General features: G+C 30.2%; 3 protein-coding genes and 1 long non-coding RNA gene across 4 annotated transcripts; 3 read left to right on the forward strand and 1 right to left on the reverse strand.

The window, feature by feature from the left end:
- The first annotated feature begins 821 nt into the window (after positions 1 to 821).
- LOC131853135 (uncharacterized) lies at positions 822 to 10,291 on the forward strand. The gene is made up of 5 exons (XM_059203958.1): positions 822 to 985; positions 3,616 to 3,840; positions 4,290 to 4,425; positions 9,677 to 9,804; positions 10,082 to 10,291. The coding sequence occupies exons 1-5, from the start codon at positions 978 to 980 to the stop codon at positions 10,215 to 10,217; spliced, it is 633 nt and encodes a 210-aa protein (XP_059059941.1). The 5' UTR covers positions 822 to 977; the 3' UTR covers positions 10,218 to 10,291.
- On the forward strand, positions 5,695 to 6,722 carry LOC131853137 (uncharacterized). Its single transcript, XR_009357975.1, has 3 exons — positions 5,695 to 5,972; positions 6,337 to 6,586; positions 6,676 to 6,722. It is a non-coding gene; the product is annotated as an uncharacterized LOC131853137 (long non-coding RNA).
- Positions 7,424 to 9,360, reverse strand: LOC131853131 (putative nuclease HARBI1). Its single transcript, XM_059203951.1, has 4 exons — positions 9,070 to 9,360; positions 8,659 to 8,940; positions 8,068 to 8,455; positions 7,424 to 7,568 (listed from the first exon to the last, which is right to left on the reverse strand). The coding sequence occupies exons 1-4, from the start codon at positions 9,325 to 9,327 to the stop codon at positions 7,444 to 7,446; spliced, it is 1,053 nt and encodes a 350-aa protein (XP_059059934.1). The 5' UTR covers positions 9,328 to 9,360; the 3' UTR covers positions 7,424 to 7,443.
- A 1,079-nt stretch (positions 10,292 to 11,370) lies between the features above and the next one.
- On the forward strand, positions 11,371 to 12,537 carry LOC131853114 (uncharacterized). The gene is made up of 3 exons (XM_059203929.1): positions 11,371 to 11,408; positions 11,936 to 12,137; positions 12,226 to 12,537. The coding sequence occupies exons 1-3, from the start codon at positions 11,371 to 11,373 to the stop codon at positions 12,460 to 12,462; spliced, it is 477 nt and encodes a 158-aa protein (XP_059059912.1). The 3' UTR covers positions 12,463 to 12,537.
- The last annotated feature ends 3,965 nt before the right edge of the window (positions 12,538 to 16,502 follow it).

Consider the following 16,502-nt stretch of genomic DNA (forward strand, 5'->3'; position numbering starts at 1 on the left):
TATGTAAATGAGTAAATAAATAACCCTGGACAATTAACCCAGCGCCATATAGTCGTGGGACAACATGGCAGCATAAGCAGAGCTAATGTTAAAGGTACCACCATGGACAACTGATATAAAAATGTATTTTTTTGTATAGTAAATACATATGTAGTATACATATAAAACACCCAGACTGATCCAAACAATCATACTCGTGCGAGAATCGAACCCGTGACTATCGGAAGTAAAGCGGTGTTCTAAACCGCTAGACTACCGAGGCCGGCGATATATTAATTGTACAATGAATAAATACTACCTATTAATAAAAAAAATATTTAATTTCTAACCTCACGAACATACCAATTCAAGATGTCAAAGTTATGAATTATCAACAAACATTTGATATCGTTGAATCCAACGTGGCTAGAATCGAGCTTACCGTCTTCTGTTGGTATTTTCTATGCCATGCAGTAAGGAATTTAGATCACACAGATTTCTACGTCCAATATGCGTTCAAACCTTTAAAGCTATGTTCCCCTGGAGTTATGATCGTTCTTGACATTTCACATTCTGGTTCCGCTATTTTTACTTATATTTCTTTAAATAGATATAGCAAAATCGTAAAAATGTTGTTTGACTTTAATTGCACACTGACAATTGGGATGAATATCATGCGATATCGCAATTTTTAGTAAACAGATTTTACATTATGCTTGAAAACTGCACCATAAAACATAAAATATATCCAAGTAAAACCTTCCTTAGTTTGACAGTCCACAAAATAGATAAAAAAAACAAGTCGTGGCCAAGAAGACTATTCAAAATATTTTAATTAAAAAACAAACTTACACGTCAAATCAATATCACTACCATTGTCATATATGTAAAATAAACATGTAAAATTTTGGGGAAAAATAAACCAAATTAAAAAAATGGTACCCACCATTGTTATGAATTAAGTAATTCATTAATCTGGAAGCTCAGCTGCATTCAAAATGGCAAGGTATGTATACAAAAGCTTTAAAATGTTAAATTAATAAGGCTTTAACAAATGTTTCACTTATTAATGCGAGCATTGATATTTCCCGGGTGCTTGTAACTTGGTGATTTTTTTATGTAGTAACGTAAAAATATCTGGAATAAAGTAGGTACCAATTAAAAACTGAAGGAATTTCTAATATTAGTGCAGTGGATCTAGAGGTGTATTCTTATTACAAAGTTCTGTCTTTATCTATTTATAATTATTGTTACTTAGATTACATATAAATGATCAGATAGATTAATTAAATCCGAAACAGTACCTACTACTTTTTCACTTCCAATTTAACAAAGAATAGAAGCTAAAAAGAATATTATGAGACGGCCCAATAGCAGCCTATATACCTTAAATTAGCTTTATTCCCTGGACAAATAAAATATGGTTTACTTTTTTAACAGATTGTTTTCTAGGAAACTGTTATTTATTTTATATAACATCAATGAAAAAGTTTTGTACATTAAGACGGTATTAATATTTAATTACACAAACTTGCAAATAACATATCTGGAGAACAAAGAGATCTAAAAGGCGGTTTCTTAATTAACGCTTAGGAGTCTTTAGGTGAATAATTATAATGTAGCAAATAGATAGACGGTACACGAGGCAATAATTTATTTAATAATATTGAAAGGACAGATATGATAAAATGTTATATTAGCATCGAAAACCTAGAGTTTTGCGAGACATGTGTAGACATTATTACAAACAACTATGTTTGGTACTCAATTTATAAAACTGTTATAAGATTGTACCGAAAATGTCTTCAATATGGATAATAGCAATATATTAAAAAACAAAACTAATATTTATTACGTGCAATATGACTATCATATTAATTATTTCTGTTTAAAGTAGGCATAGACATATACATTGGTAATAAATAATAAGAATGTAGTGTGTATTTAGTAGGTATAAGTTTCGCTGCCCGTATCTAAATATACTCGTACTTTAGTCGTAGTATTTGCCTCTACAATATTATTGCGAGGTAGCAGGCAGCGTATTCATGCTTGCACAAGTTCTCTTCAAAGCAAAGATGCTATGTACGACATCTATGCTTTATGAAATTTCTATCAAAGCCGATCTCACAGGGACTACTATGTCATATTTCAGCTTTTAATATCATTTTTCATCGCACACGGTGAAATGTGACTTTCCGCTATTTTTACAAACCTTTATTTATCTTGCAATGTTTGTAAGATTCTTTGTATAATATTTTGCAACAGATTTTTAAGAAGTTGCAAAATATTTTCCTCTATTAAAACAGATTCGTTATACATGTTTCGTTTAAATGACAATATTCAACTAAGGGACCTTATACTAAATCCATAATGATGGACTACTTTGTTTATATATATATATATTATTAGTATTCCTGTGACATAGGTTTGAATGTAAGTAATATAAATATTCGTATTAATTTATTATTTCATACGATACGCGTGACAAGATATACTTGTGTGAAATAATAAATGAAGGGAAGCTTATGGAACGCCTTTTTTAACACAACGCCATCTAGTCCCAAATGTCCCTTATACACTTATATCTGTAACACGAGCGATCGAATCCGAGACCATCGAAAGTAAAGCTGTGTACTAAATCGACTAGACTACTAAGCCCGCATTCAGAAAGAAATCCTGTACGATATATGACATTAGGCAATGAAAATTAAAGGCACGTCACCTCAATCCTCTGAAATAGCAATGAATTTCGTGGTAACGGGAGTTGCAATGTATTTCATGATATTCGCGAATATTTATAGTGCACCACACTACATCAAATGAGCTAATATTTACCATCCGCTGTATGGTAACATAGAGGAATGTTCAAGCGTTTTCGTAATTAAAATCGTTATTAAACCGTTTTTCATTAAGCTTTCTTTGCTTTTGAGTGAGATTTGATGAGATTTAACAGGAATTATATGAGCTTATGAAATATAGGACGTATAGTTAGAAATGCAGCTCTGTTTTATTGCAATTTCGTCGAATTTTGCAAAACGCCTGAACAGTGTTCTCAACGGTATGCCCGACATTTCTTAATTAAAATGCATAAAAGCTCACGATTTTATCGAGCAACTTCAAATTCATAATATTCCAATATTATACTCTACTCTTTGTGTATGCTATGTATAAATGTCGATTCGTTCGATATATTTTTTAATAAAATAGTTTGATGTTGTTGTGTAACATGCAAGTTTATTGTACTTGTAATTAAATATATGATTATAAAAATATGGGCAAGAGTGGGTTTATGAAAGATATTTAAAAACCTAAAGAAATGACTGCCGGTATTTTTTTTTAATGGATAATAATAGAATGGTGCATTCGACTATCCTAACGGTATACTCTAGCGGGATACCAGTGTAGGATGATAAGATGAGATCACATTCCCCTTCGCAAATTCACTAGGAATTTAACTTGATGTTTTCCAGCAGGAATAGCTTGGTCGACCTGACATGGTACATTGCCAGCATGGGGTTATTAATCCACATTCCTTCCGACGGTACTGGGGATAGCCTATATCTTGATCAGATTAAACATGTGTTGTTTGATATTTGATTAGTACATAGCATATTAACAAATAATAATTATCGACAGTTGTTGTACGTGTAATGGCGCTAGTAACAGCCCTAAATCCAGCTTGCCTCTGATTTGCCTGGTGCCTCGTGATGACGCCCGCCTCCCCGACCAGGCAGGTGCCGGCAAACCTCGACCCATGTCAGCCGGCACCTCCGCTCAGAGTGGCTTCCAACTCCTCGACGAGGATTACATAAAGAAACACTTCAAGCTGCCACAGCGATCTCTATACTTGGATCCCTTCAGGTGAATTTACATCATATGAAGTGACTACACCTAATTCTGAATATTTGTTATTTTCAGGATAAGATTTTAGGTAAGAAAATATTTGAAACATCGAACAAAAATTATTCATAGAATTGACGAATAATAATTAATTAACAGAACAACTAAACAGTAGAACAGAACAACTAAATCTTTAGTTTTAGCCATTTTCGCCGCATATTTTTCTATGAAATTTAATGAATAAATAATCAAATTAATACTGTTACAAAATGAACCTATTGTTGTGAGAGTTTTAACTGCATAGTACATTCGATGATATATTGCATAGATATATGATTAGGTACCTATATGTAGTTAAAACCTTCAAGATCTGTAAATTAAGTCCCTTTTATTAAATTGTATAAAAGGGACTTAATTTACAGATCCTTTTATCCAAAGAAGTATAAAAACTAACATGTTATTTGTTACAGACGGCCACTGATTACGTTTCCTATGACTCAAGAAGACTCAAAGAATTTCAACTTGGCTAGGAAGTATAAGATTAATCAACAGATATTGGACGGGTTCCTGGACCCTAGCGAGGCAATCTCAGCGCCTAGTGTCTTTGTAAGGAAAATGTTCTTATTATGCCTGACTGACTTGATTGACGACTCGGTTTCTTGTTTATATTTCCTACTGTCTCTGAATTTTCAAATAACCTCTAATTTAGGTTGCTCTCAACTAGAGGTTTAAAACCCTGGCTAACCACCAAAAGGTTTAAGATCAAATATGGCCGACAAGAAAAAATATAAATACTACATTAGAATCGCCCAGTTATACTCTAATTTAGATAAACCTAAAGAAATGTGGACATGCAATGTGATTTTACCACGAAGTCTCTACGGCGACGATTGGCAATTCCTCTGTCTATCACATCTGTCATAACGATCCTCACAGTTATTTTTTATTAGTTAATTAATTCTGCTGTAAAACGAAATGATATCGAAAGGTCTCAGGCGAGGTCCCATGTTTTCATGCTTATCATGTTCTATTCACCAGGAATAGGTAAACCTGGTAAATTATAAGGGGACCAATTACTAACAACCCTTTCAATAAATAAAGTATGCCGAAAATAATAAAATAGAATTGAGCATTTTCTATGCACGCTTAATAAAACCGCAATACGGTTATAATAGGAATTCGGCAAGTAATGTAGACAGAGAAACCTTTCACTGTCTAGTTAGTACATACTATAAACTATTTAAAGATATGGTACATATATACCTAATATTTCAGTGGCTGATCCATATAGGAACTCTATGGGCCGACCTTCATTTCGAATCTCACACATTCCGAATTCCATTTCTTTTTTGTGTTGTCAGGATTTCATTAAAAAAATAACCTATTTTTGTAATTTGTAATATTGATTCATAAAAAAACTTATTGAAGGTTTATAGAGCTCATTAGTTAAAACATTCATTAGCGCTATTGAAGGTTTATAGAAGTGCGTTATTCATAAACCTATTATAAAGCCTCGCTAACTAATAGAGGTTTATAGGACTGTTTTTATCATTATGTTGCAATCTTGACGTTGGACTGTTTTACCATATACGCAGGTGACGTAATCAGTGTTGCTATTTTAGTTGCTTCACCACAATCTAGCAGAATTAACTCCTCCAGTATTGAACAAATTATGTAAATTAATACATTTTTATACATTTTCCTATTGAATATATATAAAATTGTATTTTATTATTGTAATTGTATTTCTATTTAATAAAGTTAAGGGAAGATAGAAGTATTTTTACATAGTTTTTAAATATTACAATGATTTTTGGTTTAAATATGCATGTATTTTTAAGCAAATTTTTAATATAATGGTTTCAAGTAGTTTTATTAATTCATTAATATTGATTTAAATATTTTGTAAAACTCGAGGTTTCTTTGCTATATAGTGGATTCAATAAAACATCGTTGGCAACACTGGTTCTGTCAAAACGATTGTTTTATTTAAAATTGCATGTTATAATTTACGATTGTTTTAATATAGTTACAATTCGTTAGAATTAGAATTAACGGATTTATTACATATTACGGATTTTCATTGTCTAGTAAATTTTAAAATGGATAAACAAAAGAGAGCACGAAGCGAAAATTGGTTGGAAGACGACAAGGTAAGATTGTGTTTACTTATCAATATTTGTTATTTTTGTCCAGTTTTGGATCAAGTAAATTATTTTTTATGTACGACTTTGAATTTCACTTGTTTTAACTTTTTATTACATTCATTTAATGCATACCTTATTTTTGATAGAATTTATTGTTGGAATTGATCCGCGATCGTGTCGCCGTACTAGAGAATAAGAATACGGATACGAATACCAACAACTGTAAAAAGAAAGGATGGCTGGAAGTTATGGATAGGTTATTTATTATTTGTAGAAGCTAGCCCGTAGATTAGAGTAACTTGCATGCTTAGTATAATTTTATATGTGAATTGTTATTGCTCATGTACTTACACTTCAATATATTTTTCAGTTTTAATGCAATGTGCAAAGGTAGCAGACGCACATTGCAACAAATAAAAACTCAGTGGGGAGTCATCAAAGTAAGTAAAAAGAAAAATTTAGCAGACCAGAGGCGATCTCTGAATAAAACTGGTGGAGGACCACCTACTGTGACTGTTCCAGTGGACAGTACAGACATATTGGCATGGTTACCGCAGGAGTTTTACGTGGACACCAATCTATATGACTCTGACGCTAAAACAGGAATTCCAGATGATCATGTAACCTATTTTTTATTTTTTCATTGCATATAATATAAAAAGTAAAGGTAGTAAGTGTAGGTTCATTAATCATTGTGTTCATATTTCAGATAAATGAAATAGATGTACCTGTTAGCGCTGTAAGTAATATATAATAAGTAGTATCTATTATATCATGACATCAATGAACTCAGCATAATGTATATTATATAACATATATATATTATTTTTATAAAAGTACATGTTGTAATTAAAAGATTCCAGACAAACCTAGAGAACCAAAACTGAATGAAAAAGCACCGGAGATGCCAGAAATTATTTTGGAGATTGATGAAATTATTGAAAATGTAAGTAATATAGAACTTTTAAATATATTTTTGTGTGCTAAATGACTGGGACCAAAGATTATAAAGAGATGTTTGATATGATTGATTAAATTGGTTGGTATAATATGGTGTTTAATATACATAAATTTTGTTATTTCTTTTGTAGTCTCAAAGTGGCAGCACAAAAGAATATATTTCAAATGAAGGAAAGAAATATAATAAAAAAAGAAAGGTACCCAAATAAATTTATACACCATAAAATACAAATATTTTTTATAATTAAATAATTGTTTTTTTTTTATTATACAGCTCACAAATACAAACAATTATATACAAAAAATAGCTGATACAGAGATCAAGAACAAAAATGAATTACATAATATACAAATGGATAATGAAAGAAAGAAAGCAAGAAATTTAGACTTGGAGTATGAAATTCTCCAACAAAAATTGATATTTTCTAGAAAGAAAAACAATCCAAGTATGTAGACAACTTGTAACAAGTTAAATATAAAATATAGTAAACAAAGTAAATTAACATAATTTATTTTATTAAAAATTATTTTGTATAAATGTATCCAAAATATATCGAGAGTGTCTTCTTACAGCACCATTGCCCATTCCTTCATCAATTTGATGTTGTGATTGAATGGTAACCTCTTCAAGATTCTCATATTCTGAAATTAATAATATTATTACTTTACAGGCCCATAATTTATTGAAAAATATAATGTATTGATACTTATCAAAATACAGCTTAAACAACAAGGATTAGAAACATGTCTGTATAACTATATTCAATGGATGACTGTGACTGCATCATATATCAGAAGATATAAATAACAACAATGTATAAACTACATTAAAACTTTGTCCTTTACACATAATCTGGATAAATAGTTTGAAAGTTACATATTCATAGCAGACCTGTGAGGCTTCAAAAATAATTAATTCTGGAAGATTTTTACAAAAATACATTTTCATATGAAGTCACAGGCAACCGCTAGTTGTAATAATTGTGTAACAGTGCAAATTATGAATGCACTGAAGTTGATAATCAAATATAGTAAACAAATTAGTGTTTGTACAAAAACTTGTATTGTAAATTTTTTGTAAAAATTGTGTTTATTAAATAATATTGAAATAAATAAAGTAGTGTTTCATTAAAAGAATTACCTAATATATCGTCATTCCTACTCATAGCGATATTGTGGAGCACAGCTAAAGCCACTATAACTGCCTTTCCATTTTCCAGCGATACACTTAATCCATGTAGTAAACATTGGAATCTCTGTTTCCACACTCCAAAACATCTTTCCACACTATTCCGTGTTTTGATATGGGCAGAGTTATACCTTTCTTCCTTTCTACATACAGGATGCAAAATTGGTGTAAAAAGGTAGGGCAGAAGTGGATACCCTGAGTCACCGAGTAAACATCCTCTAAAGTGACCATTATTAAACCTTTCTTTTATAATTGACTCAGTAAATATTCTACTGTCATGAGTACTGCCCCTCCATCTTGCTACAACATCTCTTATTACAAGTTTTGCATCACAGACAACCTAAAATCAAAATAATTAAGTACTTTATACATTACTAGTACATATATATATATATATATATAAACCTTCCTCTTGAATCTATTATAACCCCCCTTCAACATGCATTGTATAGTTTTAATGTGACTTTGTTTTATACTATGTAATGATAATTAGTTAATCAAACAATATAGATATGTTTTACACATAATACATAATTTTATCACCTGCACATTCAAAGAATAATATCCTTTCCTATTTATGTAATATTGGGCTGCATCACCACCTGTTTTTTTAATTTTAATATGGGTACAGTCTATAGCCCCTGTAACCCCTGGAAAACCAGCCAGACTTTCAAAATTTGTCATACAAGACCGTTCCTCTGTGACAGTTTCTGGCATTTTTATAAAAGTGGAAGCAAGCTGAGCAATTGCCTTTGCCACCCTACTACATATCCTACTAACTGTGGGTTGACTGAGTCCATGAAGATCAGCACAATCATCCTGAACCTATGAAATGAAAGATATCAAGATTAATTATGAGTTTGAATTGTATGAAAACTTACATATAAAAACTTACATTATCCTATATATATATAAAAATATATGATTGATGAATGTATTGTAAAAAAAACTTACCTCTCTTCGTCCCCAACACCTCAAAGCAGTTAACACTTGCAACTCTGGAGAAACGGCACCACCTCTGGGATCTTGTTTTAGTTGATCGTATACCAAGGAAATTATATATCGAGCAGTACTTTTATTGAATCGGTATTTATATTTAAAGCACTTATCTGGTAAAAGAAATGGATTGACTTTTTTTTTAAATGTTTTTTTTTGACGTATTCTTGACATATCAATTAAATTAATTGTAGAAATGGTCGTAATTGCTTCCATTTTATTAATTAACGGAATAATTATTTCACAATTTTTAGGTTAAAATGCCGCTAAAGTAGGGAGTCGGCTCTGTTAACTTTATAGGCTCGCTATTTGACGTTTTGACTTTATCGGACCGCTATAGAGCGTTTATGAATAACGTTTTTCACTATCAGAGGTTTATCATAGGTTTATAGAGGGTTTATAGAACTGATTGCTAATGAACAGTTATAAGAGCTTTATAGAGCGTTTATAAATAGAGATTTTTATAAAGCCTTTATAGCACTGTTATAGTGGGCTTATAAAGGCTTCTTAAGTTTTATGAATAACACTGATAGTCTTTGTAATATTAATTTATTGGTATTAATAGCCATATGCTAAAACCGAGGCGGAGAAACGGAAGGAGGCTGAGGAAGATGAGGAGGTGATTTATATTCTTCGACTGCCTGATTGGGAATTCAAGTGTCCTTCTCACGAACAAGAAATAAGAACGCCCAGGTATTTTTAGATATTAGTTTAGCTGTGATTTGACTAGTATCGCCATCTTGTGAGTAAGAATTAAATACCAAAATGTTTTCTAACAGCGCCCTCTGTTAAATGTCTCAGAAATGAATTTATACCGCAATATTAGAAGCGCCATCTGTGTTGTGATAAAGGAAATAGTAATTACACATGAACTTATTTTTGTTCAATTTCAGATAGAGGGTATTACATTAGCAAAAAGCTAATGTTAAATGTCAAATAAGAATTGTTTGAATTGTATATTTTTTTTCAGATTCATTTGGCACTCATGTAAGAAACCTAAAAAAGATAAAGGAGGCGAACTAAAGCAAGGTGGGGGACCACTAAACAAACCTAAGCCATGGCTACTCAGTCGGCATACCGATTTTGATTTATTGTCTCAGTGGTAGTCAAATGATTTGTTAAATCTAAAATTTTATTGTTTCCTTCAAATGATAACTACTTATAAAAATAAATAAAATTTTCCCTAAGTATCAGTTTTAATTAGTACCTACGTGCCTAAAAATAGTATTTAATTCGTTCAGATTATTATTTAAACCAAAAGGTTATTAAATCATTTTTCTTCCAAAATTTCTCTTGTAATTATTTTTAATGTATATCTTATATAATAAGTAATAATAATACAATCAATTAATCGAATTACAAACTTTGCGAATATCAAAGTAAAACTAAATATGTCCTAATTTTTAAAATTAAAAATAATTTTTGTAACATATTCTCAAACATCATTCATGGATTGGTCTCAACAATATAAGAAAATAAAAAAAGAGTGACTTGCGCGTCATGTCAGTCGTCAAATGAACCATAGATACAGGGCGGCAAATTGAAACAATATTTGCAGAAATCTCAAATATCGACGCTAGGTATACGCAGCCGCACTTGCATTCGCAATGTTTGAAAATTGTAATTCAGTACAAAGATGCATTAAAAAAAATAAAATTTTGTAATACCTAGTTTCTTTGGATACAAAATGTGATAGATGTGTAAAAATTTTTTTGTTATTGTACTTTGCGATATATTATGAAATCCACATCTGTGTAGGAAGTTTAGGTATACTAAATCGGAGTGCTACGAATTGCTTTACGCCTACTACGAATTCACAGATAAAAATGGGATCTGCCTATGTAACCTGGCCTTTTAGGTTGTATTATGCGCATTTTAAATTAGGGTAACGAACTAGCGCAAAAATATCCTCTAGGAACTTTGACGATAGTGTTGAAGCACTAATTATATTCAGATACCACCTACGTATGTACTGAAGTTATAGTAGTTCACAGCACCAAAGTAATTTACATAAATACAGCAGTGAATCTGTAATTCAACGCTTATTTGTCTCAATTTAGAAGTTGCTTACTAACGCAATATACATAAATTGCTCACTGGTGTACCTATAATTTATAAGAATTATGTTCAAACTTTTTTTTAACGTTCTTCGTTCAAAAATGACAAGTCCCAATTTATCAAACTATGTGTCAAAATCTTTTATGTTAGAAAAACCTTAAAATCAAGAAAAATTGGTTCCAAGTATATAAAATTACAGTAATGACTGAAAAAGCACTATCGCCGAGACTTGCTAAAGTGTAAATATATTAATTATGATGTAAGTATTATTTACTTTCTTTTACAATTTTTGTCAATTTGTCTCTCTGTTTGTTCCGGCTAATCTCTGAAATGACTGGGCCGATTTTGACGGGATTAATTATTAAGTAAGACGGACGAACTTAGGCTACTTTTATTTGAGAAAATTTCTTTCATTAGAAAAATAAAGTTAAATTCCACATGGACGAAGTCGCAGCTAGTTGTATTCGAAGGTAGGTACAGCTAGTATAATTATGTAATAATAATCCTCTGACTAGAATCGTCTATTTTATAGATAGTAACTAATCTCTAAAATAAAGAAGTGTAATTTAGAAACGTCTGTAAAAGATGATTTATATATATATATATATTCTATTTCTGAATCAGTTGTTAAAAAGGATAATTTAGTAACCCGTAACTAAACAGAAAGTATGAAAAAACTAGAAAGATTTCTAACAATGTTTAAAATTATTTTGTCGATTTTGTAATTTCTTTAGAAAATTTATATTAACCAGTTTTTTTCATGCAGACCTTTGGCAAGGTCTGGATTCGATGTTTTAGATATGTCAGCTCCAGTTTTAGTGCAAATGAATCCGGAGGGAAAATGGGAGAATTGTAAGCCCGACAATTTGGATGAAGAAAGATTAAAAGCTGTTGTACAATATCTGGTCAATTCAAAGGCAGTATCGGCAGCTCAGAGTTATTGCTGTCAATGTACTGTAGATAGCCAAGTAAAAACTCAGCTTGCAGTGTTCGTTTAATTTTTATTAACACATTCAAGGAATTCCTATTTTAAAAATTGACTCATTACTCTTGCAGAAACATGGAGGTAAATCAAATTATGTTCCAATTATAATGATGCCAATTTATCCAGCTGATAAATGTCCATTTGATATAGAATGCGAATTAGATAAAAACAAGGAAACAGATTCCAAGAAAATAAAGAAAATGGAAATGGTAATGGACTTTGAAAAAGACAAAGAGAAGAAGAAAATGAAGAAACGTGGATTTGTTATGCAAAGACTCACGGATTTCGATTTACTATCGCAATGGTAAAAAAATGTTTATTTTTTACCATTGCGATATGGATGGATGGATTTTGTACTTCGATTAAATAATGTAATGTACGAACATATTTTTTTATTATATGTATCAAAATATAATATAAAATTCACATAGTATAAATGATATAAAATCCATATAATATAAAAAAAAATCTTTGTTAATGGGAATCACGGGATGCTTTTCTAAGAAAAATAGGATTTATCAGCAATTAATATTACACTTGGTGAGTTTGCAAAGTTTTTAATCGTTTAAGACGAAAAACGAAATTCATGGCATTCTCGAATGACTTATTATAGCTACAAAAAGTTGTAGGGTGTGATTAATAGATGGCGCTTTCGTTAAGAAATTTAAAAATCGATTTGATTAATGTTTATTGATTAAAGATTACGATACAACGGTGTTTTTTCTTGTATACATAAATGGTATATTAGAAATTAAATTGGTATGCTTTAGTTCTAGTTGTTGTAATGCTAAATGTCAAAAAAATAATAGTATCCTCAATGGCGTCAATTGTTTAATTTTCATGTCACTATTAGAGAGAGATAAGAGACAATTTGGGGATACATCTCTGTCAAATGGCAAACATGTTAAGATTTAAACGCTTATAGAATACTTCACAAGAGATTTCAGTTATTATTTATTATAATCCATAATTCTGTTCATAATATTCCCGCTAGTAGTCAGATGTAAATATATATGTATTTAAATCTGATAATTTAAGGAAGAGGCATATTATAACTATCTGTGACACCAAAATTATTATTAAAAAAAGGTAATGCACAAGATATATTACGGTTCGTATATCTTGCTAGTAATGTTAAGCACAAGAAGTTTCAAGATACATACATATCTCATAATATTTAAATGAAATCCATAATATTGTTTACTTCTAAAATCTGCATTATTTATTACCATCAGCAATTTTAACATTTTACAGGTTACTCATCTATACAACTAAAAGTTGCAGGTAACATTTAATAGAAATATGAAATTTTACGTTTTGTTTCGTTATTAACCTATTTTTATTTAAAATCAATAACATGTTAGGAATAAATAATAGACCTTGTTGACAGATAGAAAAGAAGAATGTATATATTAATTTTATATTACAAAAAAATATATAGCTTTCGTATAATACTGTTACTATTCATCATAAAAAATGTAATATTAATTACGTGTTGAGCAATAATTTAATTACACGCAAATTATAGCTGCCGTTGTTATTATTAGTTTATAAATTTAAACATCTGTTGTTGCGGAATCGCATATATTTAAAAGTATTTGATAGTCATGTATACGAGGCTTTATACCAAGTGCTTGCTAGTTGCGTAGCAATCTCTTTATTTAATTGTATGGTAACAATTTTTTAAAAAAATCGTGAAATGAAATATTTTGCCATTAGTTGGCAACACCGTTGATGGCCGACCACGGTGTTTGAAGTCAATGTACATTGATACACATTGTACATTATTTTTTTATTTCAAACCTATTTTAATAATGTTACAGTAACAAACACAAACTTAAACCAATGTAATAATCAAGAACATATTTAAAATACAGGTAAGAATTTACATTTACTGGCTATCGTAGACAGGATACGCAATTAGTGTCTCATCCTACTAGTGTAGGTATATGTTTTCACATATATCCTTTCAAAATCCCAGATAGATCTATTTAGCTCAAAATGCGTTTCTGCGCATCCAGCTAGTCCTAGTTAAAATAGGTCATGTCCCGTCTGGCTTCAGTCGCGAAGCTGCGCTCCAACATGCAAAGGTCAGTTAAATTTCGCCATTCGATGTGAGAAAATTGTCTGTTCTTTTTTTATTTGGGTATTCTATATAGGGACGGATGCATGTGAATCCTTGTTCTCATAACGAAAAAAAAAATATTCTCACGCTCTCGATCCTTTGTCGTGGTTATTTTTTTTACTCAAAGAGGAGACATGTGATTAACTTCCTGTATTGATGAGAGAGAACTGAATGTCGATAATGTAGTCTTGTCGTGTTATACCAAATACGCACTTTAGTATTGTTTTCGGTAATAATTATTTGTTATTGTTATTTTATACATTATTTTTTCGTAATAAAAGGAAGTCTCTAACATATGATTTATTTGGCCTTGATTGTGACATTGCTGTAGTGTGAGTGAAATAATTGGGTGTATAATATGGCCTTACATTATATAGAAATTGTATATTCAGTTACAGTGTTTAAGTGTTTCAATTGATTTTTAGTCCATTTTTTATTATAAATAATGTGATTGTCTTTTAGTTGTTTAAAGAGTCCATTGTGGAGATCATCAAGTGAAAAGAATTTTTAGGTTATTATTTGATGCCTTGTTAAGCTTTCTGGTTGAAACTCACAATGAGTTTATTGGGCATTTATAATTTTGAAATGAATATTTTTTTAATTGTTCTGTGTATTTTAGTTGAAAATTAAGAAATATACAAGGTTTAGAGTTCTAGTGAAGTGATTATATGGAATATTTTGAGTCTCTTTGTTATACACAGAAAGTGAATATCTAAAAGTTTAAGTTGTAAATTGGAGTACTTTCATTATTTGGAATATTCAGTGATAGAATACAAGATATTGAGAGTTTTTTTTATGAGAGATATACTTTTATTACAAAATAAATCTTTGCCTGTTATAACCATTTTTGTTTAGGTACTGTATTTAAACAGGCCAAGTAATATAATATAATAAAAAAATATAACTGGAATAAAATCAAAATCCTACGTACAAACACATTTATTGTTTGTATAAAATATCTGTTTGAAAGATAACATGGCATGACAAAATGTGAAACGAAATGACTGCGAACATTTCTCTTTTATTTATCCCGAATAGAAAGAAAACATTTTGCCTTGAACTTAAATAAATGGGATGAGTAAGAAGCAGATTATGATAATTATATAAAATAGTATTTTCATTTTTATAAATTCAGAATGCTATAAATTCAAGTATACTTTTACGATGCAAAATTCAGTACAATTATAGTGAAGATTTTATTTTCAGTCATACATATTATAAAAGAAATGTGGAAAGCACATCTCAAAATCAATTGCAAAAATTTTTATTTGTTATTTCAGTGGAAGGTTATGGGGCGGGTCACTACTATATTTTAGTAGTTTTATTTGTTTAACATTTGAATTTAATACCATGAGAGTCAAATAACATAACACTACATTTGTGGTGCGGTGCATGTATATAGATTATAGTTATATTCCATCAGATGTGACAGGAGATTTACCATACCATATTAAGAATACTCTTTGGAATTTTATTTCCATTTATAATATGATTTTTTAGTGTCCATTCAGATTACCTTAAATATTTTATTGTAAACTAACAGTTTCTAATTTTTTCTTATACAAAATACCTAATAAAAATAGATAATTGATAAAAACTGGTAATCTTGCCATTCTATCAAAGACAAGTCTATTACATGTTGAATTTTATTAGCAAGCTGAGTAAAGTATAATAAATGACCTAATAGAAAGTTGTAACAATGATTTCCAGATATAAGATCATCACAGACATAAAATCTACTTCCACGACTATGGTATGTCTTTTGTGCACAACTTTTGATGTCTGGTACATCAAAAGTTGTGCAAAGGCAATGAATATTTCCATAATAAAATCACAGCATGCAAACACTACTTTTGAACAGAGTTCAAATTAATATTTAATATTTTTGGTTACATCATGTTAGCCAATTTTCGAAGACTGTTGCAAAGACAGTGTATTAGAAAAAAAGGGTTATATAGTAGAAATAGTTGACAGAAAAGCATAATTACAGATTACTCTATTCTCCACAAGTATTTATTATATGACATAGGGCAAAGGCAGTTCTTAATTTATAGAGTATAACCCCAGAGGGACTTAATAAATAAAAAGACTTGCATTCATGGGGTGCAAACTCGCACTGTCATCTTTCAACTAATTTGATTATAGTACACTTACTGATTGTCAAAATAGAGAATAAAAATATATGCCTCATCTGACTAGTACAACCATATTTTATCAGTTATA

This window comes from Achroia grisella, unplaced genomic scaffold, assembly GCF_030625045.1.
Source record: "Achroia grisella isolate CSIRO2021 unplaced genomic scaffold, CSIRO_AGI_Agris_v1 utg874, whole genome shotgun sequence".
NCBI classification, from domain to species: Eukaryota; Metazoa; Arthropoda; class Insecta; order Lepidoptera; family Pyralidae; genus Achroia; species Achroia grisella.

What these genes read in the sequence shown, in the direction of transcription:
- LOC131853131 (XM_059203951.1), bottom strand. Translation starts at nt 9,327, where the DNA reads ATGGAAGCAATTACGACCATTTCTACAATTAATTTAATTGATATGTCA. An exon ending in ATTATTCTTTGAATGTGCAG is followed by an intron (nt 8,456 to 8,658) that starts GTGATAAAATTA and finishes TTTTGATTTTAG; the next exon opens with GTTGTCTGTGATGCAAAACT. An exon ending in TAGGAATGACGATATATTAG is followed by an intron (nt 7,569 to 8,067) that starts GTAATTCTTTTA and finishes TATTAATTTCAG; the next exon opens with AATATGAGAATCTTGAAGAG.
- LOC131853114 (XM_059203929.1), top strand. Translation starts at nt 11,371, where the DNA reads ATGACTGAAAAAGCACTATCGCCGAGACTTGCTAAAGT. An exon ending in TCGCCGAGACTTGCTAAAGT is followed by an intron (nt 11,409 to 11,935) that starts GTAAATATATTA and finishes TTTTTCATGCAG; the next exon opens with ACCTTTGGCAAGGTCTGGAT. An exon ending in AATGTACTGTAGATAGCCAA is followed by an intron (nt 12,138 to 12,225) that starts GTAAAAACTCAG and finishes TTACTCTTGCAG; the next exon opens with AAACATGGAGGTAAATCAAA.
- LOC131853135 (XM_059203958.1), top strand. An exon ending in CTATACTTGGATCCCTTCAG is followed by an intron (nt 3,841 to 4,289) that starts GTGAATTTACAT and finishes TATTTGTTACAG; the next exon opens with ACGGCCACTGATTACGTTTC. An exon ending in TCTCAGCGCCTAGTGTCTTT is followed by an intron (nt 4,426 to 9,676) that starts GTAAGGAAAATG and finishes TGGTATTAATAG; the next exon opens with CCATATGCTAAAACCGAGGC.